Source organism: Ostrea edulis, chromosome 8 (genome assembly GCF_947568905.1).
Source record: "Ostrea edulis chromosome 8, xbOstEdul1.1, whole genome shotgun sequence".
Classification (NCBI taxonomy): Eukaryota; Metazoa; Mollusca; class Bivalvia; order Ostreida; family Ostreidae; genus Ostrea; species Ostrea edulis.
Genome location: NC_079171.1, coordinates 46,859,897 through 46,885,988, shown reverse-complemented (window position 1 = coordinate 46,885,988; position 26,092 = coordinate 46,859,897). Strand labels below are relative to the sequence as shown.

General features: G+C 32.9%; 1 protein-coding gene across 1 annotated transcript in view; it reads right to left on the bottom strand.

Annotated features, from left to right (window-relative positions):
- The window catches only part of LOC125663287 (multiple epidermal growth factor-like domains protein 6), a 29,847-nt gene extending 14,872 nt beyond the window's left edge, over positions 1–14,975 (bottom strand). Inside the window, exons 1-2 of the mRNA XM_056147663.1 lie at positions 14,918–14,975; positions 11,275–11,490 (exon numbers count right to left, since the gene is read on the bottom strand). Coding sequence (XP_056003638.1) covers positions 11,275–11,490; positions 14,918–14,975 — 274 coding nt within the window. The remainder of the gene's footprint in view (positions 1–11,274; positions 11,491–14,917) is intronic.
- Positions 14,976–26,092: the final 11,117 nt, after the last annotated feature.

Genomic DNA, 26,092 nt, shown 5'->3' with positions numbered 1-26,092 from the left:
CTGTATTGAAGCCGGCAATATGTAGAGTAAAAAGGAATAAATCATTTATAATAATGAATAGTCAACGCACTGAAGGGAGTTGACGAACAATCCAAAATGTCACAAAATAATAATGTTATATATACTGCATACATATTGTATTCAAATCCTACAGCGGCTCCAACACTCTTCAACCACAATCTGATTATATTTACTTAACTATCGTAAAATGGCTGAAATATTGCCAATAAGGATTAAAGCCCATACAATCAATCAATTTAGCAATGTCTGTAGGTAGAAAAAGGTGTCTTGAAGGCGAAAAAGAAAAACAACAGTGAATAGATCTAAGTTTGAAAATATGTGCACTATCATTGAAACAAAATTACAGTTTGATAAAAAATATGATTATAATCTACCGATTATAAAGTCTCCAAAACAAAGAAGACTGGCTGTACAAAGTGGATTTTTGTGAGTACTACTACTTTCCTCCCTTGACAATATATATGCCAATTCTAACTTGATAAAAAATTCTAGATCACGAAGAGTTTGATTTTTTTTTAAATCCCCATTTCTTCCTTTAGTAATAATGTTGTCGCTTGACCTTGCTCTTAGTTTGTAGGTCCCAACATCCTGTCATCATTTTTTATGATCTCATATCTCTATCAATTCTGGTTCTATAGTTATTCAAGTTTTTAAAATCAAGGTCAAAGTCACTTGGGATACTAATTTTGTCACTCCACCCTGTTATCATTTATGAAGATCCATGTCTCTATCAGTCCTAGTTCAAAAGTTTTACCAGGCTTAGGTTTAAGGTCAGAGGTCAAGGTCGCTGGATATACTTTACCTTGATACCAATTTGTAGATCCCATCATCCTTTTATTATTTCTAAAGATTCCATCTCTTGATCAGACCTATTGTTCTTAAGTAATACCAAGTTTATGATCTAAGGTCAGAGGTCAATGTCACTGGTGTCAATTGACCTTGATACTAGTTTGTAGACCTTATCATCCTCTTATCATTTCTGAAGGTACGAAGTCTACCAATTTCAGTTCTAAAATCATATGAGTTTGTATGTTCAAGGTCAGATGTCATGGTCACTGGAGTTCCTAGACCTTGATACCAAATTGTAAATATCATCATCCTTTCATCATTTTTGAAGACCGCATGTCTTTATCAAACCAGGTTCTTAAGTAATACGAATTCTATGTTCTAAGGTCAGAGGTCAAGGTAACTGGACTCACTTGACCTTGATTCTAATTTATATGTCCTCTCATTTTCTCACAATTTCTGAGATTCCATGTCGCTATTTTTCCTGGTTTTAAAGTTATACCATGGTCACTTCAGAGGTGAAGGTTGCTGGAATTATTTGACATTGATACTAATTTGTAAACCCTGTTATTCTCTATTCATTTCTGAAGACCCCAGGACTTTATTTATCATATTTGTCAAGTTATATCTGTTGAATTTTTTCCATGGAGATCTATGTTAAACACCACCCCCATTTGATCCCCCAAAATGTAACATAAACCCCTTCAATCTGAAAACAAAAGCATTTCCGCATATCTAGATACATTGACCTATCATATCCTTGAATACATGTATATATTATTTTCATCAATTGGTTACGGGGAGCGGGATCGGACAGTTTTTGGCGCGAGAAAGAAGCGGAAGAAGAAGATGCAGAAGAATAAAAAGGATAACTAGAAGATATGTCTTTGGAACAACGATTATGTCTTCCGTAGGATTCAGAAATATATGAGATATGAAGGTAGAGAAAAACATTAAACGCTTCTGGATTTATAGATACAGAATGTTGAGAAGTGCCATTTTCAAGAGATTAAGTATCTCAATATCGTACCAATTTTTAACATAAATTCGGAGATATACTTAAAAGAATTTTAAACACTTTTGGCCACCCTATTTTAACGACCAGTCCCTTTTTTTTCTTTATATCGAAAGAAAAGGTATTGTGTTTTGAAACATTTTTTGTTCAAAAACTATTCAGAAATTCTTTACCGTTTTTGATTTATTTAATCCCGTGGGGATCCAGGTTATAATAGGTCCTCAGTACCACTTGTTTGTCGTAAGAGGCGACTAAATGGGGAGGCCCTTCAATTGAGACCGTAAAAACCGAGGTCCTGTGCCACAGAAGGTGTGGCACGATAAAGATCCCCCTGCTCAAAGGCCGTAAGCGCCAAGAATAGACCTAAATTTTGCAACCCTTCACCAGTAGTGGTGACGTCTCCATGTGAGTGAAATATTCTTTAGAGGGGTGCTAAACAATATTTAATCAATCAATCATTCAATCGATTTATTTAGATAAGTATTGCCAAGGGACTGACCCTCTAAGTCCTAAACAGGAACGTTTAGTGAAAAAAAATGAAAAGTGCATTTTTGAAAAACGTTATTCTGAACAACTTTTGTTTAATAATGCTTAACAACATAGATGTCATTTTCATTAGATGCATAATGATATGTTTAAATAAGGATATTTAAGATAAGAGGACTTATATAGAGGAGTTATATAGACTGCCTATTATGAATTATCATAATAAAATATTGTTTAAATTAAATTTAGATAAAAAGTTTCGATTCTCTGACTTATATCAAATATAAATAGCTCAGGAGATATACTTCAAAGACTTTAGATTCTTCTGGGCCCCTTATTTGAAGGGTCGACCCTTTTTCTGATTATAAAAGGAAAGGTTTTTTTGTTTTCAAACATTTTTGTCCAATACGTATTCAGAAATTCTTTACCGTTTCCCAGTTATTTAGATAAATATAATATAGAAGTTGACGCTTTAACCAAATGGGGGTCTTTAGCAAAGAAATAAAAAAAATGCATATCGTTAAGAACATCATTCTAAACAACTTCTGTTCAATAATGCTTTTCAAAATACTGGTCCTTTTCTAGAAATAAGAGGTGATATATTTATGACTTTGGCCCTTTTGTACCCCCCAATTACGTAATATTTGACGTAATTGTTGATAAATGACGGACATATTGATAAGTTTAGATGAGCATCGTTAATCTTAACATTTTCCCTTTTATGATTTATAACAACATATAAAAAGTCCGGGGGATACACATCAAAAGCTGTATACTCTTTGTCGGTTGTTTCCAAACATTTTTGTTCAATAAACATTCAGATTTTCTTTACCGTTTTCGAGTTATTTAGATAAGTATCTGTAAGGGACCGACCCTGTAACTCCCTAAAGGGAACGTTTAGTGAAAAAAAAAACTCGAAACATTTATTTTCTGCACAACATCAGTTTGAATACTTCTGTTCAATAACGCTTTACAAAGTAGTTGTCCTTTTCAAGATATAGAAGATGCAAGATGAAGATAACGAACAGTGATCAATCTCATAACTCCTACAAGCAAGACAAAATAGATAGTTGGGCAAACACGGACCCCTGGACACACCAGAGAAGATAAAAATATATCGTTTTGGCCCTTTAAACCCCTAATTATATAATAGATGGCCTAAATAATGATATCTTTAGATGGGGATCGTTAAGGTGAACAGTTGTGCGTCTCTGACTTATAACAAAATATAAATAGCTTAGGAGATCTACTTAAGTATGGTTCCACGTAAAAATCAGGCAAAATCGCATTTTCGTGATAAGTCCATGTTCACGAAATGAACCCAAACTTAGCATATTAACTCACCGTAATATGTTTAGCAAATATACAAAGTAGTTTTGATTTATTTCGCCTTGTTCCAAAATTATGGACAGATAATTATGAACATGGAGAATTCACGCTTAGTGCAAATCTATACAAAACACTACTTGTAATCCCTTTGAAATCTAAAAACAGCAAAGCGGGTATGAAAATATATCATTATATAACATTAAACAAATAAAAAAGGCATGTTCTGAAATAAATATTTTTTTTGAAAGTTTCAATATAACATTTTAAAACCTCTCTGAATGTTTCGATTTTAATGCAATTTCGGTTATCGTTCTTGAATTTAACCTCGATGATCGCTAGGGGCGCTGCGTTGTCAACACGCTAAGTGCGCGGAATATGACGGATCCAAAATTGAATGCCGTGTAGGACAATATTCCGACAGAGTGTGATCTACCCTCAAGCCTTATCTAAAGGAAACCAATATATTTACCTTCGGAGAGTGTCAGAAATACATTGATGCATATGGCGTCATTGAAGATAGACCGTGTGTGGAGCAGCCGACAACGAAGACCGAGGAACATATCTTATATGACATGTCACCAAGTCGGCGAATTCTGGTAATTTCAAATGGTGTGATTTACATATTCAATAAGTCAAAATTCGCAATATTTATTATTACTATCATAAAAATCATAACGAATGTTGTATTATACAATGTAGCATTGTATGAGACGACTGTGTACAGATGGCACCCACTCCCTTGTTTCAGAAAGTCATACTTTCAACAGTTACGCTATGATATGTTTTAGGCCTAGGCTAATCGACGGCATGTTTCATTTGTAATGGTCTACAATAATAGCAGACATCTACGTATTCTCTACACGAACGCTTCCTGTCTCAGATATAAATGTAGATTATGCCTAACTGAGGATCAGTAGGAGTAGGTATCATCTCAAAAGAGTGTGGTTTTATGTACTACATGTAGATTTCAGTCGAATTTGCATATAAAAATATGACATGATATGACTTTCTGAGATGCAATGTTTAGTATATAATGGAATCCTCAAATGTTCAATTCACAGATAGTGTAGTGGTTAGGTATCCGGATTAGCATGTCGGAGGTACCGGGTTCAAATCTCAAATTTGATGGAATTTTTTTTCCCAATTTATTTTATATACACATCATTTTTTCCCCTTCAAAGTATTCTATATAAACACACACATTTTTTTAAATATTATTTCATATGCACAAAATCATGTTTTAGTGGTCACCATCCAGCTCATGACAAATCAGAATTCATATTTTAAAAATATATGCATACTATTAGACATATCAAAGAAAATATCTAGGGTCTGTAGTTTTTAAAGAATTCCATTTTATTGTCAAACAATTCATAATGTTAACTATAAATCTTCATATCAATCAATAAGTCTAAGTTGAGTCTTCTTGACATTTTTATTAGATATCTATTATATTACTATTTTTAAAAAGTCTGCCTCAATATTTGATATGGTCATGGGGACTGGTCAATGCATGGGTTCTTGAATGTATAGTTCTAATAATAATATATAAATATAACAAAGATCAAGTCATTTAGCTAATGTATATTTCTTTAAAGTTTTCATACCAGCATCATGAAGTGTCATTACCATCACTACATGCATTGAAAACCTCTGTGGTAATAACATAACTGTAAATACATGTAGCACATATGTATCAATAAATCTACAGTGTAAATGTTTTATAAACCTCAAACTTGGTAGAGCAGTATTATATAAATAATCCTGATATACAAGCACTATATGTATGACCCCTTCTGATAATGAGGTCAAAGTCCCCCCCCCCCCCCCATTATAGGAAAATATTGGTCACTCAGAAACCAGACTCAAAACCTGATACAGCTGTTGCCCTGACTAGTATCTGCACATACTTGTCACTGATTTAGAATATTTGTAACACCTTCTCAATGCCATATACAAGTTTCTTTAAGCATTTCTTGTTTTCAAAGGTGTTATATGCTGTTTTAGTATTTTTATTCTTTCTAACTACATGTATAATTTAAATATCAATGTGGACTATGATTACTAGGCTCTGAGGTGTGTACTTTAATTGAAAGTTTTATGATATAAAATTTTAAACATTCTCAAAAACTAAAGAAATATATATTATATATTGAGGAGAGAAAAAAAGTGAATTCTTTTGTCCTGAAAATCAGTGTCTATCTTATTGTATTAACGGTCTCTGCAAAACCCAAGGGCATACTTAAAGTGGTGACAGGAGGAAAATCAATCAAACCAAGTGAAAGTACAAGACAATATTACAAAAGGAAAGCAAAGGAGTCCATAAATTCAATGTTGGAACATCAAGACAGTCTAAAAAATTGAATCCAAACAAAATATCAAAACTTTATGAAGAAATAAACGACAACTTGTCAAATAAACATGAAAGCATTTTTATATATGGTGTTTATTCAAATTAGTTCAACTGAAATTCCTAATGTACCTAAATTCGAAAGGGAAACAACTTATGAAAAAATTAAACACCAATGGGTTAAATTGTGTAAATAAGTTGTGTTGACATGCACAAATACATGTATAATGTGATGCATCATATAATAGCTCAAATGGTCTATTTTATGCAATTGTTGGGCTCTTCACCCACCCCTTTCTGGATGGAGAAAGTACAGACAGGAGTCACAACCCCTCCATTCCCACCCTTATATTCTTTTCTGGATCTGCCTATGCTTTGTAAATATGTTCATAACAAATATATTTCTGTGCTCATTTCTTCCTTTATCATGTTTATGCCTTGTTTGGGGTTACACTTTTAAAAAAGTATAATTTTGAAATAAAATATTTAAGCTTCAAAGAACTCTTCCGTGTACATTTATCAGTATACAGTTTATAAAGGATCTAAACCTACAAGTTGCAACTGTTAAAAAATCTTATAGATAATGGAATGTATTGATGAAATAATTAAGAATTCATTTTCAATTCACTTTACAGACACTAATATCTACATGGATTATGTAAAACACAGTTGTTTTGTCATCTGAAAGCAACCTGTAATCATACTTGGTAAAAGATAATGCCATAGACATGATAAATGAGTCAACTTACATTTTTTAAACTACATTATTGAATTTTAAAACAATCCCACTTCTACATTACATGTATTTTCATAAAAGTATATAAAGTCAATATAAACTGTCCAAATTTTACAATATTAACGACACAAATGTCTGCAGTTTTGTTCTCAGTTTTATTTTTTCCTGAACAACCATTTATATTATACGACTGTTCCACTCTTACAAAGTGCTAAAAAGTTTATTTTAAAATTTGAGCCATATCATGTTTCTAGAATTTTTAGCCAACGTTTTAAAAGTCCGGATGCTTTGTAATAAATGTTTTAAATTTCATATTACATAGAGCAAAAATGAATTCAAAATTATTTTTCAAATAAAAGATATTTTCAATGAATTATTTAGGGTAAAACACAAAAGTTGATAAATTATATCTTTGTTTTATCATAAAGGATTCCCTGGAACATGTTGAATGTATTTTCAGTTTTGTTTTTCTGAAGATATACGTTTTAAAAGAGCATGGGCATTCATTCTCTTTATACTCGGGACTATAATGCCAATCTCTTGTCATTCGAGCAACCTACAACGTACGTCGTTGACCAGCCTCACAAGAGTTGTTGATACTAGGTGAATTTCAAAATGAAAAACAATTGCCAACCAAGCATTTTTTTTTTAATCTGTTAATTACCCACCCACTCCAAACTATGCAGCCAAAAATACTTGCAAGATTCAGTGCAAAATATCCTATAAAGGCCGGTCTAATAAGTTGTTTACAATAACCTGAGGAAATCTGAAAGAAATGGGTTAATAATAAACGGACTTTCGATCCTGACCCAAAATGCTATGCATCGTTTCTCGCATTTACATCTATAGACATATCATGGTATGTAAACACATAAAGAAGATCATTTTAGATATTAATAAATATGATAATTACTAGAACATGACAGAAAAGTGTACTTGTTGAATAGTTTGTATGTAGAAGAAAACTTAAAAACATGAAAATATATTATTTTCCCGCCATTTTTCACTATCTTCATATATTTTTTTCCGAGTACAGTAAAAACTTTCAAAAAAATATTGATTAAAAATTATTCAATAGCATGTACTTTATCCGTCTAATTATAAAACTTTTTTGAAAGTGTTTGCTGTTTCGAGAAAAATGGTCTTAAAGTTGGAATGTTTTACCATTAGAAAATCCCTTCGTTAACTACAGCAACGGTTACCATGGTAACACATAACAAATACTCACTGTGACAACAGAAATTCGTAAACAGTAGCCCTCTTCTTCATTTTATAAAAGCCATTTGAAAATGTATGATATTTTCATTTAACAAAACCTTTAAGAATATATAACATTTTTATGAGTCAATTTTGGTCAAAACATGGGTATTCTATTTTTAGTAACACAGCTCTGTGAAGGTGTGTCTTATGAAAGAAATATTATCACCGAATGATTTCCTATAAACAATGTTACTATATATATAAGTATTGGCTCAATCCCTGACGGTCGACTTATCACCCTCTGCCTGATTTTTACATGGAACCATACTTAAAAGACTTTAGACTCTCCTAGGCCCTTTATTAGAATGACCAACCTTTTTTTTTTTTGCTTAACATCAAAGGAAAGACCTTTTCTTTTGAAACATGTTTTGTTTAGTAAGTATTCAGAAATTCTTTACCATTTTCGAGTTATTAGAATATATGTTTTATAGGGGTCGACCCTGTAGCTACCTAATGGGAGCGTTTAGCAAAAACATAAAAAAAGTACATACTGTTAATAACATCATTCTGAACAACTTTTGTTGCATAATGCTTTACGAAAAATTTGTCTTTTTCAAGATAAAGGAGATCAAAAATTATGCTGTTGACCCTTTAAACCCATAATAACGAACCCAAAGGAATCCTGCTCGCTAAATTTAGATGTGTATACCGTCCAAAATATATAGGATGTTACCTATGTTACCTGTATTACCTGTTCGTTTTTGTAAGATTGAAAAACTCAGGGTAATCATGTTTCTTGTGCAGGTTAATCGAAACGTTGACAATTAAATCTAAAGAATCAAACATGTAAAAATTAAACCTCGATTAATTCATTTTGTATCAATGAAAACGTTAGTCATTCAACAATTAGGCAGAATATTCTTTATTCTAAATTTTCTTGTATCCATTTGACTGCCTTCGTCGGATACCTGGTATCCAACGACATATGATTGCCAACATACAGTTTTCGACGGGAGTTCCTGTGTACTGCGCAGATTTTCTGGCTAAGTACAGCAGATTTACCGACCATCGTCCCACTCCCCACTATGACTCAACATATTCCAAAACTGCTTAGAAAGTTTTATTCTGTTTGAATTAGTTTTTGTTTGAATTATATATATATATATATATATATATATATATATATATATATATATATATTCGTATTATATTGACATCATAGAAGTTTTATGAGCAATTTCTAACACAAAAAGAAGACACTTTCCACATCTAATAATCTCTTGCGTACTCTAGAAAATCAAAAAAATATGCTGCATTAGATGCATTTCAAACTACTTTCGTTTTATCGGAGAACTTGTCCCAAGACGTAAGTTTTGTTTTTTTAATTTAAAACGAGTCCGCCTGGAAATAGCCGGTATCGCTGTACTTATGTGATTATTACAATTATTTCTGTTAGTTCTGAATTGATAAGGTCACATGATAGTCTCGTAATAATAAACACCTGCCTCGACGAACATGTATGGCAACCTACTAGATATCGGTATAAACGTTGATTCGTTCTCGAAAATTTTTCATTGAATATTAGACATGTTTTATATATGTATTATACTTTATTTCTGAATGGGACACCTTAATTCAATTGAGGTTATTTATCAAAAATATTTCTGAATGATCAGCGTCTTCGACTGGGTATTTTCCTGACAGAAGAGCGGGGTCTGCGTTTCTTCCCAGAATCATCTTAGAGATATTTGTCGACAATAAACAAACAAACGTGTAGCTACTAAATATCAGCTGAATACTTGGATTGCATATCATAATATAACTGATTTTCATTTTTGCATTCAATAATTCGTGAAACAATGTTTATAAACTGAGGTTTTTTACTTAGAGAACACATTTTGAAAAACGACCAATAATGAAGAGTCCGTCCCTACCCCGTTTATTTGATAAAATGCGAATGAGAACGAATGCAACAACAATGTTGATATTGTCCTACAGTTCATTTCTGCGTTTCGAAATAGTTTAACACAAAAGTATACGTTAGACGTTATGAGGAATATTCCGTCTTTTTTTTTACATACCTGAAAGGTACAAGGACGGTTTTATTTTCATTCTCAAGAGCAAAACGTCGTTATTTTGCTTCTTTGTTTACATCGTCGTAACCGGATGTAATATCCACATCGTGTATGGAGCGCCGGCTGGTCATACTTTTGATTGTCAAAATGTCCAATTATTACTATATATATATATATATTATCGCTGAAATCATCTAATTCTAAACTGAAAATCTATAACATAATACATAAAAAACAGAGACCTATTATTGGAATCCCTCTTATCAATTAGAATTCTGTTTACATCAATATCTTATGCCATTAAGGAATTTGTTTTGAGTACAGTAGTAAATATGAAATTACAATTTTAATACTTCTTAGGTATTTAAGTCTATGGAAACCAAGAAAATTAATTCTTCCATAGGCTTAATTCTACTATAAAATCACCAGACACAGGGACGTGTTTTTGCCTAGCACTCAGACAGTAACAAAAGGAGAACAGACATCTGTAATTTATTCCAAATTCTAAAAGTCAATCACATTCCATTATGTTAATAATGACGGGGGATTCCAACAATCGCAGTAGGGGAAAAATCAGAATATGAGATAGGGGTTATTCGATTTTGGTCATTGAAAAAGTGCAGTGTAAACTTTTTTTAGTGTACTGCTTTTGTTTCAACAATTAAGCATTCGAAATTCATGTTGTTGATTAGAGTCTGTTGTTAAACAAATGTTATTATTTCAGATGACGCCATAGTTAAGGGCGATACTTCTGTCATTCGATTCTCTAAATAACGATTTTTAAATAGGTATTTTGCGCTTTTACTTGGATTAAATAAAACAACGACAATACACTTTTCAAAGCGGTTTTTAATGAACTGTAAACTTTATTATCAAATCTACTTTTACCGTACTTGACCTTTAATTAATATTAAATCATTAGATATAGTAAACCTAATGTGGCGTACGCAAATATACAGTTGGGGATCAACTGGAATTAATTTCATCTACATAAGTCCAGGTGAACAAGGTGCAAGATTGCAAGATCAAATAAGACGGTGGGGTGTATTTGTACACTCAATTTTGCACCCTGTTGAGAAGAACGGAGAAACATATGGTTTAACAGGATATCGAATCTGTGACCCCAGCATTACTGGTCACGTACGATGTTCTAACCAACAAACTACCCTAGCATATATCCACTGTACACATGGTTCAAACCACTGCATTATTGAAATAAAGGTTGGTGAATGTAAAAACAGATGGATCATATAAAACTTTAAATATGTTTACTTACACTTTGCTTCTTCTTTTCTATAATATACTTTAACGTTTTTTATACTAAATTCTTTTCCAAGATCCACTTGAAACCAGGCTATATGTTTGTTTGCATCAGTGTGGGCACACCGGGCATATTTTGTCCGCAAGTCATTATCATTGGCATAATATGCAAATCGATCATCGTGGGTCGAGCTCTGTGATAGAGTTGTTGTCGATCTTCTGCTCAGATTTTCTGAAGAAAAGATGATAACCATTACATAATCTATATGTAAAGCACATGTTTCTTTGTTAAGTAAACCAAATGCCTCCATACGCAGTTGTGTTAAGTAAGACCATAGAAATATGTCAGGAAAAAGGCGTTAATAAATAGATCAATTTGTGACAAATTCTGTAAACACAACCCTTTTTTTACAAAAACAATATGTATATATCATTAAGTGCATATTTACCTCTTATACATTTTTCACCAGACCGACAGTCTCTACAATAACTCTGTCTCACGTGATCAAATATCAAGATAAAAACGTATCGTGTATGTATAAATCGTTGAATTGGCACGATATCCAGATATCATTGCAAGTTGAAATTACTATAACTTCAAAGCATATTAATTTCTTAATTTGAAAAGTGCTGAGAGCAAGTTTATTGTGAGTTGTAACATGTCTAAGTTTTGCATTGAATATGCAAGATGCCGCGATTTTTGCACATACGAAGTTGATTCTAGCCTGGAAAACATATTTTCTGTTGAAGCCAGATCTTGCTTCCCTAACTTTCCTTTGGCACTGAAGTTCATATGACACATACATCAAACATCTTTCACTTAAAAACCTCGGGGTGTCGTGCCAATGATGAATTTTTTATGTACGAAAATCCTGTTTATGCAAATGAGTCCATTGTGAAAGTAACTATACGTGTAGATTAGGGGCGATATCAAGATCACAATATAATATGGATATTAGTCTAGCATGTATGCTATATAAAGAAGGAATTGAAACTTTTTCAATATCAAAGAGAATTAATATAACCCATTTGACAGAAACGTTTACGCCATTGCAGTTTACTGTTTGACAGCGGTGGTAAATAACGAAACAATATTTTGACATTTCCAACCACAAAAGGATAGCAGATATGTACGTCATGACCTTCGTCATGACGTATTTTTCATTGTGACGTCGTGCAATGTGCCAGTGCGGTAAAGTATATTTATGTAAGGCACTGGTATTAAACATTTTATGGGGAAAGCCTTAACTCAACCGCGTACCAACGTAATTGTAAGGCAATTATCTCGCTATCACGAAAAATAAATACCCGGAAATTGTGATACCATATTTTACGAAAGGATCATCCTTTTTTTTTTTTTGGTTTGAAAGAATTATTAAGGCATATATATATGCCGGGGAAAATAAAGCCGTGTTCTTTTACCATTACAATCATGTACGCGTCCGTATAATCATGCATTTGGAATCAAGGGCATTGTACTTGCTGATAACTTTGAAAAAAACTATACATCAAACTATGTTTACTTGTTCATATTTATTTATATCACTTGTGAGAAATGCATTACAAATTTATCACACATTTGAATTAATAGGTAAGGGTATCTAAATTCACGGTACTGTTGTGATGGAATGATTTCGTATCATATTCACAACACAGGATAGAAGAACTTTCCGATTGTTTTCCCAAGCCATTACCAGATTTCCAATATACATGTACACAGTGTCTTTAAGATCTGTTAAAAATTAAAAATAAAAAAGATTGTTCAAATATAATTAATGACTTTCATCTAACCAAACAAATATGAGGGTACTTTAAATATGAATGATTTTTCAGGAATTAATTTCTGAAAATTTTTCTTAAACATAAATTGATATAAAATGTGCAAATGGTTAGACAGTAAAATAGGTAATTTAAATCATAAGGTATTGACCGAGGCACATTCTATATTTATTGTGTTGATAACATTTCTGACTGTATGGATATTGCAAAATTTGTTCATGTCATGCTATGGAAACAATTATGTATTGATTCCTCAGAACCTGATGTAGTGTTGAATTATCCGCATTTCCTCGAACATTAGTATAGCATGCGTACTTTGTCGTTTGTGTTCTCGTGAATTATTGTTTTGCTGAGCATTCTAACAGAAAGAACTGAATTAAATTATGAAGTACATATGTTCAGCAATGGTAAATGAAACCCAACAATAAACCTCGGGAATCAACCTTTGATTTTTTTTGTGTGGAGTTTGGGTGTGCATCTACTGGGGTTCAAAAATACAGTACCTACTGCATAAAATATATACAAAACATGTTAAATTCTGTCTAAACTTTTCATATCTATGACATGGATGTGTGGACTCATACTGTATCTTGCTTGCAATTATACACAGTGGTAGGGGTAACCTTAATTTTAAAAAAGAGGTTGTTATCATAGCTACATTTAATTATAATTTATTTTTGTTTATGTTCTGTTTTTCATTTCGGGAGAGGTCTGAACTCATGGCCCAAACGCCCATGCAATTAAACACTGATGATTAAAAGGGAAATTAATTTGATAGTTAAAAAAATGAAGTTGTCATAAAGTGATTTAATTCGAAAATTGCAAACATTTATATGTAGGAAACTAGTCTTTTGAAATTAATATTTGAATTAGCAAATCACAGTGTATGTAAAAGAACCTTTAGGCGTACGTTGATAAAGTCTCTGTTAGAAATGACATTAGGTGATGATTTGAAAATGAAACTAGCTTTCAACAACTAGACTGACAATCGCCAGTATTACCAGTTTTTAAATTAAAACCTCAACTAATTCTTATCTTATTATGTATTTAAATACCCTTATCTAATCCTTTCTGACATGTACACATTTTTACAATGTCTGTCGTTTTGTGAACGCTATAAAAGGAAAATGTTTCTTTTCGCAAGTTTTCAACTCTTTCAAATGAGTGTTATTCACCATATCAATTTTCTATGTATATCCCAATATTCATCGATTATGTCATCAAATCATCAGCAGGTTTTGTACATATTTTCCTTTTTTACTATTGATCTTCAAGCCAACATTGTACTTCTATATTTTGATTTTATGAAATAAATAAGCCAATACCTGCTCTACTTGCTAAACATGGCAAAAGGTCCCAATTTATTAATTTTTGCAGAAACGTTTTTACGTATAAAACGTCTCGGATGAGATGGATTTCAAAACAACTTGTTCAGCGACTTCCTAAGTTTGTACCCTATTGTTAATTTTTTTTTCAATACTTTATCAATTGAAAACAAGAATCGGACACATTGTACGTTGCGGAAAAAAATTCCAAAAGGACACGCCGTGGATCATCTGTATTATCATTTCTCATCAATTATAAAAACTGAGTCATAGGATTTCCCATACTTTACAACTGGAAAATACTTCATACCTCACAACAAGTACGTATTAGTAGATCATAGACAACCAACGGCTACATGGACAAATTTTGATGGATGCTTTGAACGATAAATATAATCAAGACAGTACATACCGTAGCAATATATAAATCACAGTGAGAAAATGAAACAGCCAACAACCAGACAGACGCACAAACAGCGCCATAACATGATACGCCATGTCTAATGACGGGTGTATAAACACAAGGAAAATACCAACAGAACACTGTGTACATACCGTAGCAATATATAAATCCCAGTGACAAAATAAAGCAGAACCAATACGGAACGGCCATTCCGAACAAGGAAGTAAATTAAGTAGGTAAACCCTTTAAACATAATGGATAGGAGAGGACAAAATACCAGTGTTAACTAGACCGGAAAACATTCAACTTTAAGAATATAAACATGCAATTGTTTATCATTTCAATACTCCATAGAAATAAGTAATATTTGAGATGGTATCGTGCCATATTTTGTAACGAATATGTTATCAGATTGCAGGGATCAATACTCTGTCAGCAAATTACATGCAACATAGCGTTCAGTAAATTAATGCAAACACTTGGTCTTCCATGTTTTAATCTCCAAATGAGCAACAAATGAATAAGTGGTTATTTCTTGTTTTGCTTCTTAAGGTAGACCACTTTTTTTCCTATTGAAAAATTTCTACTTTGATTTGCAAATTGTCTTTGTACAAACACATGTCACTAAAATATATCATATTTCGAACGCTAACTATTTAATGCAGATTTTCACTACAGCAGGGACTTTTTAGACATACAATGAAACCCATCCCTTGATTTGCAATGTAGTTTGTTATGCACTTGTACTTTATCCTGACTAAGTTTATGACTTATGGATATCCCACTATACCATACCCAAACCGGATGATATATATGTTGAACCAACTACAAACCCTATTTCTAAGACATTATGACGTACAACTCAGTATTATATCCTTTCAATTCCATTTCTTCTCTTTTTTCTTTAAAAGTTTGCGGGCATATATCACACGGTATATGCCCGGAAACATTCCGACCCGCAGACATTACCTCACAATCAATACACAGAAGAATTACTACGCCGTTAAACCAATAAAGAAATTGTTAAAAATAAAATTATAAATTGTTGTTAGTTTCTAAATCAAATTTAAAGTATATAATAAAAAGGTTATATACTTTATATTGGAAAATATGAAGACCTCCGTTTTTGTCGTGGACGTTTACGCGCCAAAAACTCGGTTGTCATATTTTTCATACAAATTCTATAACCTTTAAGTATATGACAATACATTTCCGATATAGTAGCCTATAAACATGATCCGTCTGTTTCCTGTAGTCGCAGATTTCTCCCACTTCCAATTTTTTATAAGCAAGACTACGTAAATTGTGCAATTCTTTTCTTCAAACAAGTAGATATACCCTATATCACACAATTCGATTGCGATATTGAGTATATATATTCCATGAGCTATTATAAATTGTTTGAATGAGGGGATTTAATGTTTCCCGTTTTGATAATTATCCCATGAATCATGATTTGTGGGGTAAGTCTTATTTATATTATTGCCATTACCTCCTTGTTATGATTTCTTCGTTTATTTAGTTTTGCCTTTGTTTAAATAAAGGTATCGATATAATAATGAAGTTGCAAAAGGCACATCAGCTTCAAATCTATTTTTAAAGAAAAATTACCCCCGTGTCATTGGTAGTAGAGTGGATTGGCAGAAAGAGCAAGTGTACCCCGTGTATAGCAAGACAAGTTGGAAAATAGGTAGTGAATAGAATGTCATTTTTAATTTCCCATTGCTAAATCGATATATTAAATGGTTTCATGGCCTTTTAGATGCATAATGGTGATATTACTTTCCATAATATCTGATTAATCAATATTCAATTAGACTTTTAACCACCCATTGTATAGAATTAATAATAATCACATTCTTTGTGCACCTTTCTGTTGATCAACGTAATTTTTATTTTTTGTACACAAAATTGAACCCATTATTTTTTTTAGCCAAAAATGTTTAACATTGCTCAATAAGAAAAATTGGAATGTAAAAAAAGTTTCTTAATCGTATGTTCATAATGTTGAATGATATGAAAAAAGTTTGATAGTTGTATGCATCACGTACATAAAGTTTAGTTTTATTATAATGTCATTAAATCGCATTTTGAAATGCGAATTGAATTATTTCTATGAATTAGATAAAAATATGCTGTCACAGCCAACAATTTTGGAACGAGATAACACGAAACGAGGTATTCTAGTTGCAGATATTATTAGGACCGTTATTCATAGACATGGACAGATACCAAGCTAAGTATTGGCGTTGAACCCGGATAAAGAGGTCATACTTTCATTATAACTGGCCCAGCCAGTTGTGGATAGACTTACATATGCACACATGTAAAACTTATACGGTACCAATTTTGATGCACCAGATGCGCATTTCGACAAATAATGTCTCTTCAGTGATGCTCAACCGAAATGTTTGAAATCCGAAATAACAAGGAAGTTTTAGAGCTATTATAGGGAAAAACAGTGTGTCAATTATAGTTAAAAACCCAGAACGTCTGGTAGTTTTTTTTTCCATTGAAATCCGAATGAACCACACACGAAACTGTCCTTGCCCCTTGTAAATATGAATAATTAACGCAAATTAGGTGAAATATGACGTCGAAACATTGAAGAAGGCCATATATTAGTATGTTACTTTGCTCAGGAAACTTTCTCCAGATGCATGCTCTATGGCATCGAGCTTCGTTCTTTTGGAACGAGAGGCGATTTTCCTCATCTTGCTATGGATGGCTGCATCAGTGTCATGATCTTGCACAGGATTGGACAAAACAATATGTCAGACGGTAGTTCCTTAAAAATCTTCATTATACCGAGTTATTAGACGACGGATTTATGAATTTTAAACACTACATAATAAAGGAGACATCATTAAGTTGATTGGTTGTTTGAATTCTTACTCATAAGCACGTACAACTGTAAATTCATTTATCGAAGTTGACGATGCTGTCTCGATAAAACTCGAAGCGGGCGTAGATGTTTCTAATCATATTTTCATGTATTTTAAGAAAGCTATTCTCTGTAAAATAAACTCTGCACATATCTTTTAATGAAAACTTGATCCAGTGTATGCGATTTGTCCCTTAAATTAGGATTCTACGATATTCTAAATTTTATATAATTAAAGTATCTGAAAGCAGGGTATTGAAATTTAACAAGGCAAACGGACATGGGATGTTTGATTTGTAGAACAAATCATCCCAAATACTCAATGTAACTTATTAGCATATTGAACTCGCATTATCAAACATTACACAAATTACTATAACGCTTCTTAAAATGTTGGTCCCTGACTCTTCATATCCCAGTGCTAAGATAAAGGTAACATTTCAATAAGCACATCTGATCGAAAAATACATTAAATGAGTATCAAACATCATATTTGTCAGCGTCTAAACGTGACATATAAATATTACACATAACCTAACGAGGCATAGCTGAATGCTTAAATATAATAAAGATATATCTTATTGCCAAACTGTATATACTATTTATTCTTCTTTTATTGCATTCTGTAAAGTGCCCCCAATCTAAAAGCAATTTTATTTCACATAGTGCATACTTCATCACTTGTCGACCTTAATGATTCATCTTTATCAAATATAATTGATACGGTATCAACACCCTTACATCATTTTAATGCACAGACATGACATAGAGTTTCTGGTTTGTTAGACTATAATCCCGTCGGGATCTTGGTTACAATATGTCCCCTGTACCCTTGCTTATCATAAGAGGCGACTAAATGGGGCGGTCCTTCAGATGAGACCGCAAAAACCGAGGTCACGTGTCACAACAGGTGGGGCACGATAAAGATACATCCCTGCTCAATGGCCCTAAGCGCAGAGCATAGACCTATATTTTGTAGCCCTTCACCGGCAGTGGTGCATCTCCATATGAGTGAAATATTCTTGAGAGGGACTTTTAGCAATATTCAATCAAATAGTCTATATAATGTTTCGTAAAACTCAAACATGTGTATTTCAGGTTTAACAATATTGAAGTATCTACAGTGTGTATTTATCAATGAGAGTTCCTATACTCTTTTATCAAGTTCAAAGAAATCAATCTGCAGCATATACTATGATCATACTAAAGAAAATCGACATAGATATATGAGTAATGTGGTAGGTACCAGGGTTTCGAAAATGTAACATCAATTTCACTTTTTCTGGCAACCGCCATCTACTCTCTCTCTCTCTTTCTCTTTCTCTCTCTCTCTCTCTCTCTCTCTCTCTCTCTCTCTCTCTCTCTTTTCCAAAATGAACGGTTTTCAAGTTTCGTACCATCCTCTTAAGCATACGTTATGCAATTAACAGCACTATTGTTTGCCGATCCTGCTGCAAAGTGATGTAAATGTTAATAATCTCAAATGTTTACAGATATATTCGCACACGAGAAATTATTAATGTGTAATTAAGGAGACATACAACATATCCCATGAATATATAACTTTTTGTGACATCTCACGTGCACTCTAAACCGTTTCGTCAAGAAAGCGTGACATATATTACCGTGTCTGTTTTAGAAGCTAGGTTAATTTGAAAGTCCATCATTGTTGCAAATAGATACGCAACACCAGTTTTTAATATACGTAATATGATTGGAAATTGCTGGTAGAAAAAAGGAGGGAAACATTTTTGTCACAATCGGGTTTTGAACCGACACCATAGTATTACATAGACCTACGTGGCTGTCCCTTAATTTCCCGTTATTTTTTACACGCACATTAAGTTATATAGTACGGCTGTAACATTGGAGGAACTGGTGAAACGTTGGACGAAACCACACATCCTCCAATTTAGGATCATGCCATTTGAGCAACAGAGAAATACTTAGGTCTTATTTATGCTTGTCAACAATTTCAGAAGACAATTTCTCCTCCTGTTGACCCAAGACTTTGATAAACAATGCTACGTGTATGTGTACGATTTGTAACACTTTTAAATATCTTAACTAAGCAGTTATTTTTTCCTAAATTGAGAGCCGCCATATCAATTACGTCAACTTCGCTAGATAGACGAAGTGACTGCCGTCAGTTAAATTAAGTAACCCCCGCCATATCAATGTTGTCGCGGCCGCCATATAGATTAAGGTGTGGCCGCCAGCTCAATTGATATTACATTTAGACCTTATCGCTTATCAGAATCAATATAGATCATGCGGTTCGTGAATATAATGGTTTGAATTCTACCTTTAGTGACTGCATTTGTCTTGTTATTTTCGTTGTCTACAATAGTTCCTTCACCAATGATAAAGAGATGCGGTCTGAAAATATTTGCTTCCTACTTAAATATTTTATTGGAAAAATGTTATTGACGACAAACTAGCAATTTACCTTTGTGACAAACAGGGCAATTTCTGCCTCTATATCGTCAAATTCCCATGTTTATTTAGCAACATCCCATCATAACGTACATATGATATTTAAATCTCTCAACCGATTTGACACATAAGAGCTTGTTCTGCGTATGATCAGTTTTGAAATGGAGACAGGTTGCTGTCAAACAGGTTGACAGTGCAGGAGTTTCAACAGTATCATTTTACATTAGCATTTCCCAAATTCTATTTTTTTTTTTTTTTGCTGTGATGGTTTAGTTTGCAAATGCAATCTACCATTGGGTCAAATGCTGTCTGACATGTATCACACCTATTGTTAGACCGTTTATCGCAGACTGATTTTGACTACAGTATACCGGACATTTCGTTTACCTGATCAAGACCGGTCAACAGTGGTTCTTTACTCATCCTAGGCACCTGATTTCACCTCTAAGATATTCAGGCAGTGATTTTTTTTTTACATTTTTCTACATTTTTACAAGGGTCCCGTGGCTTTCCAATTGGGAAAAATTGTCGACATTTTATTCAAATTGGAAAAATTAATTCTTATCGTAAATAATTTGAAAATCATATCAAACATTATCTTATCTTTCATTTACACATCCAATTATCTTTAACCTTCTGAAATGTTCAACTAGTTTATCCAAATCATCACTCCCATAACTCTTTGTTAAATCTTATGTGTATAATTCACATTGAATGTTTATTATTTTTTTCAAATACGTTTTCCTTTCAGAATTTTATTATGAGGGGAAATGCAAGCTATTGGTAAAAAAAGGTTATTTTTAGGAGGGGAAAGGGCCAAAATTCGGACCCCAAATAAGCCTTAAAAATCACTGCTAACTAAAAAAAAACTCTGATTGATCACTGCTCATTATTGTTACCTTTCATGAAATATTGGGTCCGTAAACAGGGAATCTGACACATATGATGATCCTTCAGTTTTCGTTTAAGTTATAGAATAATGAAAATAGCTCTCTTTAATGTAACTATATCCCAATGTTCGAAATTGAATTAGATATCGATAGAAGCTCGGGAATACCAATTATATAACGTTAATATATAAATATCTTAAAAATAATATTGCAAATCCCATAAGCAATTTCAATATATATTCTGTCAAGTTTTAAACTTCTTAGTTGTGTTAAATTGCTACGTGACTATGGAATCAGTATATCATATTTTAATGAATAGAAAAATGAAGTAAATATGTTAGCTGGTTTTATAATGGGGGAAGGATAGCACTTTACAATTTTGTCTCCAATTTGTGTTTTCTGTTTTGTATGTATTCAAAATTTCCTGAATTAACAGTGCATAATCATGTGAAAATCATTCTTTTTAGTTTTTAAAATAGTTTTTATTGTTTGTTTTTTATGCCCTTTTACAAACACGGGAGGATATCTCTGTTTATCTACATTTTCCATACGTAGAATAAAAAGAAAGACAGACCAATGCTAAGAAGCTTTGATGATCAACATGATATCGACCTGTGTAAATGTATTTCTGTAAAATTACTAACTATATATTTTTGATACAGATACAGAAAAAATGCTTATGTGGTACATATTAAAATAAATCCATCAACAAGGCGAAAACATACAATTTAATTGTGTAACGTCTGTATATCATTGCTGTAATACACGATATATGAAGTTATCATCCAATATCCCACTACTTGAAATAAGAGGATCCTAATTTTTGAAATTCTTAAATTTGTAGCCCCGCGAAAAAAAATAACTTTTAGAAGTTGATGATGAGATGTATAGTGAACTGTCGTATCTAAAAACTCAAAAAACTCAAGAAACATGTATACATGCATCTCTAAGTGATCGATCGGGCGACCAACTGGAATGATGTAAAACTTATACGGTACCAATTTTGATGCACCATATGCGCATTTCGACAAATAATGTCTCTTCAGTGATGCTCAACCGAAATGTTTGAAATCCGAAATAACTATGAAGTTTTAGATCTAAATATAGCCAAAAACAGCGTGCCAAACAAGTGGAGCCAAATTCGTCCAAGGATAAGAGCTATGCATGAGGGAGACAATCCTTAAATTTGAAATGAATTTCTAAATTTTATAACAGCAATTAAATATGCATCCGTATTTTCAAGCTAGTAACGAAGTACTTAGCTACTGGGCTGTAGATACCCTCGGGGACTAACAGTCCACCAGCAGAGACCTCGACCCAGGGGTCATAATGTAAAACTTATACGGTACCAATTTTGATGCACCAGATGCGGATTTCGACAACTAATGTCTCTTCAGTGATGCTCAACCGAAATGTTTGAAATCCGAAATAACTATGAAGTTTTAGATCTAAATATAGCCAAAAACAGCGTGCCAAACAAGTGGAGCCAAATTCGTCCAAGGATAAGAGCTATGCATGAGGGAGATAATCCTTAATTTTGAAATGAATATTCTTCACGGTAGGGTATGAAAAAACTATGTGATTTGATATATAAAGTGATTTAAAAAAGACATGAAATCCTCAAATGAGATAGACAGTCGTATAACTCGAATTATTGATTTGAACATAGATACATTTTATTGACAAAAATACAATGGGATTGGTTACAAGATCTAACAACTTAGACAACCTCTCTCGACTTATTTTATCAATGATGTTTTGAATCCATCATTCACAATCATTGTGAATAATATGGGAAAAGTTTACTCCTCGTATGCACCTGATTCCACCGTTTTGTATGTCCAGGTATTCTATGTTTGCCCCACTTCTAATTTTCTATTCTTTATATTTTTTATGAGATTGATCACTGTTCGTAAATATGTACATTCTCGTGGAAATGGATTTCCCTATTCCTTTACAATATCAATCCACATTCAATATGAAGTATGAATGAGGGATAGAAAAGGGAGAGAAACATGCCATACGCTGTGGTGTATATTACACACAGCAATATCTGACAGATGATGGTTACCATGGTAATATCTCCTCACTCTGGAAGAATACAAATCCTTCAACACCAATCACGACTATAAATAAACCAAACTAAACTTCCCATGATTCTCGGCGTCTTATATTTCATTTATCTAGAGCCGAGAGTACTTCCTCTATGTGTTTATTTCGTGATATACGGATGTATATTTAATTGCTGTTATAAAATTTAGAAATTCATTTCAAAATTAAGGATTATCTCCCTCATGCATAGCTCTTATCCTTGGACGAATTTGGCTCCACTTTTTGGCACGCTGTTTTTGTCTATATTTAGCTCTAAAATTTCATAGTTATTTCGGATTTCAAACATTTCGGTTAAGCATCACTGACGAGACATTATTTGTCGAAATGCGCATCTGGTGCATCAACATTGGTACCGTATAAGTTTTATATCAAACATACGCGTGTTTAAATATACATATTTTTGTCAACGTATAATCCTTTACTAGTTGAATATTCACAAACCCTCAAACACTTGATTGCGTCTCAGATACTTGTTTACTTGTTTGGTATGGAAAACTATTCGGAACAAATTTATCACCAAAACATAAGTACATGTATATATGTATTCAGTGATTTAAAAAAGCATATAAACAATGGAAGTAATGGCTAATTTTTGTACAATAAACATATTTCATAATTCCCTCCATCATATATTCCTTTTATTCCCTGCATACGTATAGTTCTCTACTATTTTCTCTTTGTACGTCTACATCATACATGTATATGCAATTCAAAGAAGGTGTTGCACGTCTCATGTTAAATTTCCTAAAGGTGTTACATGAAGATCGAAAAATTTAAGTTATTCAGATATATGATAAAACCAATTGGAACGTATATCTTGATTCAATAATTTTTGAAAATAAGTTTAAAAGTCCAGTATTGACAAAAATTAGCCAAACTATTTTGAGTTTAAATCAAGCAGTAAGCGATTTATATGATTTTTAACGTTAAAATGGATGGGTATCCTTTAAATTCAGAACAACTGCCTTTGTGAACCAAAATAAAGTTAACATGAACATGTTCTTCGAGTTTTCCTCTAAAAAGCTGTCGCCTTGAAATTGTGTTTCACGAGGGCATTTTTTTGTAAATATAAAAAAAAAAATCGAAATGACTTCACTGGTATTATTTTCAACTTCACCTATACGTTAATTTTCCATAATAATGTATGATCTACTGCGTGGTTCAGTGTATCAGGTCTTCGACTCTTATATGTAAAGATGTTTTCTATTGTTAGAATGACCGGGTTCGACTCCTTCACGAACACATTGTTGTTTTTGTTCATATTACGTTTTCCATCTAGTTTGTTTCTTAATTGAAACACGCTTCTAGTTTTTATAAATGTTTAATGTCAAATCTCTTTTTATTACCACGTGCTGAGTTTGAAATAAGTTTCCAACCTGGACACTGTTTAGTTTGTGAATGCAATATCTGTGTTTTAATAGTCAAGGATGCTAACGAGAACTTGTATGTTTTACTGAATGAGAGTTGTTGACAAAGGCATAAAAAACCGGTGTGAACTTTGCAAAGCTTTGGAAGAAAAAAAAAATAAGCCCAAAGAACGTAAACAATCAAATTAATCCCTTTAAGATAAATGCAGTTATTGAGAATGACGATTTTGACATGCTTGAATATTTTGAAGTGCAATTATTTTTTTCCAGAATTTGCGGTCCTTTCTTGACACCAGAAAGCGGGAAAAATTGCACATGAATATGACCATCATTATTTTTATATTCAATAGCAGCTGTAGTATATTCAATGGACTATTCTATGTTAAACTGACGTCGGTAGCCACGTTGGTGTTAATTTTGGCGTAATATGCACGAGTTATCCCCAAGCAATGTTCTGAGATGTCCGAAATTCTAGGGGGGGGGAGGGGGGAGTTGTATCACATATATGAGAAATCATTTTTAATTCATGCAAAACTGCTGCTTTTGTACCGATTAGACTGGCTATAACCAGATAAGATAGGCCACATAGCGGGGAAAAATGCACAATTTTTCGTGGAAAACGTTTCAGATGTAGAAATATAATGATAAAAACGCAAAAAAAACCCCATATTTTTCACCAGTAACGATATTTTAGAGCAATTTATCATTTCTGTCTCAAATTTTCTTTATTGTGGCGGAGTTTTAAAAAATGCTTATAGTTGTTAGTATCTTGCAATCATTAAAAAAATGGCGACATCAACTTCAGGTGGCTTACAGATTGTCTAAGAAGCATGGGTTATCACCAATATAATTTTTCCCGAATCGGAACATAACGGAATTATTCGGTATTTCTATTTAATTGGCATAAGACATACCCCAACAACTTTGAGAATATAAACATCATCAACATTGATTGTTGGCTTATACATTCCAATATTATATGCTTGGTATTTGGAGTGGAATGTCATTTTATAGGTGATATACTCAGAAAAATAACAACATTTATTCCAATACTTGCTGAAAAATAGGAACACACAATATCAGTCGTGGAAGCTCAGTGGCAGACCGTTCGCTCAATAACCAGGAGGTCGTGAGTTTAAACCCCGCTCATGCCATGACCGAGCCAAAGCTACAAGACGTATACATGCATATGCTCCTTTCCCCTGGTTGTCCTATACTCTTGATTGATTTTGTATTCCTTATAGGAATTATGCGATTGATCACTGTTTGTTATCTTTACTTTTTATTGATCATAAAAAGAAGGTCCCGCGTCACGGCGGGCGTTGATACATAAATGGAACTTCAATACTACGACCTTAAGCACTTCATGTACAACTGGTGTCGTCTCATTTTAAGTGAAAAGTTTTCGAAGGAGCATAAAACAAACAAACATACAAAAAAACATAAAACATATCTATATCGTAGAAGTCAAAATATTTACCCCCTCTCTCATAAACTCGCCATATCTTCAAAAGACCTTCTCTCAAACATTTCCACACACACCATCTCTCTCTCTCTCTCTCTCTCTCTCTCTCTCTCTCTCTCTTCAATGACTGACCGATTAGGCAACAATTTCTCGGAGAGAAAAGAAATAGTCAA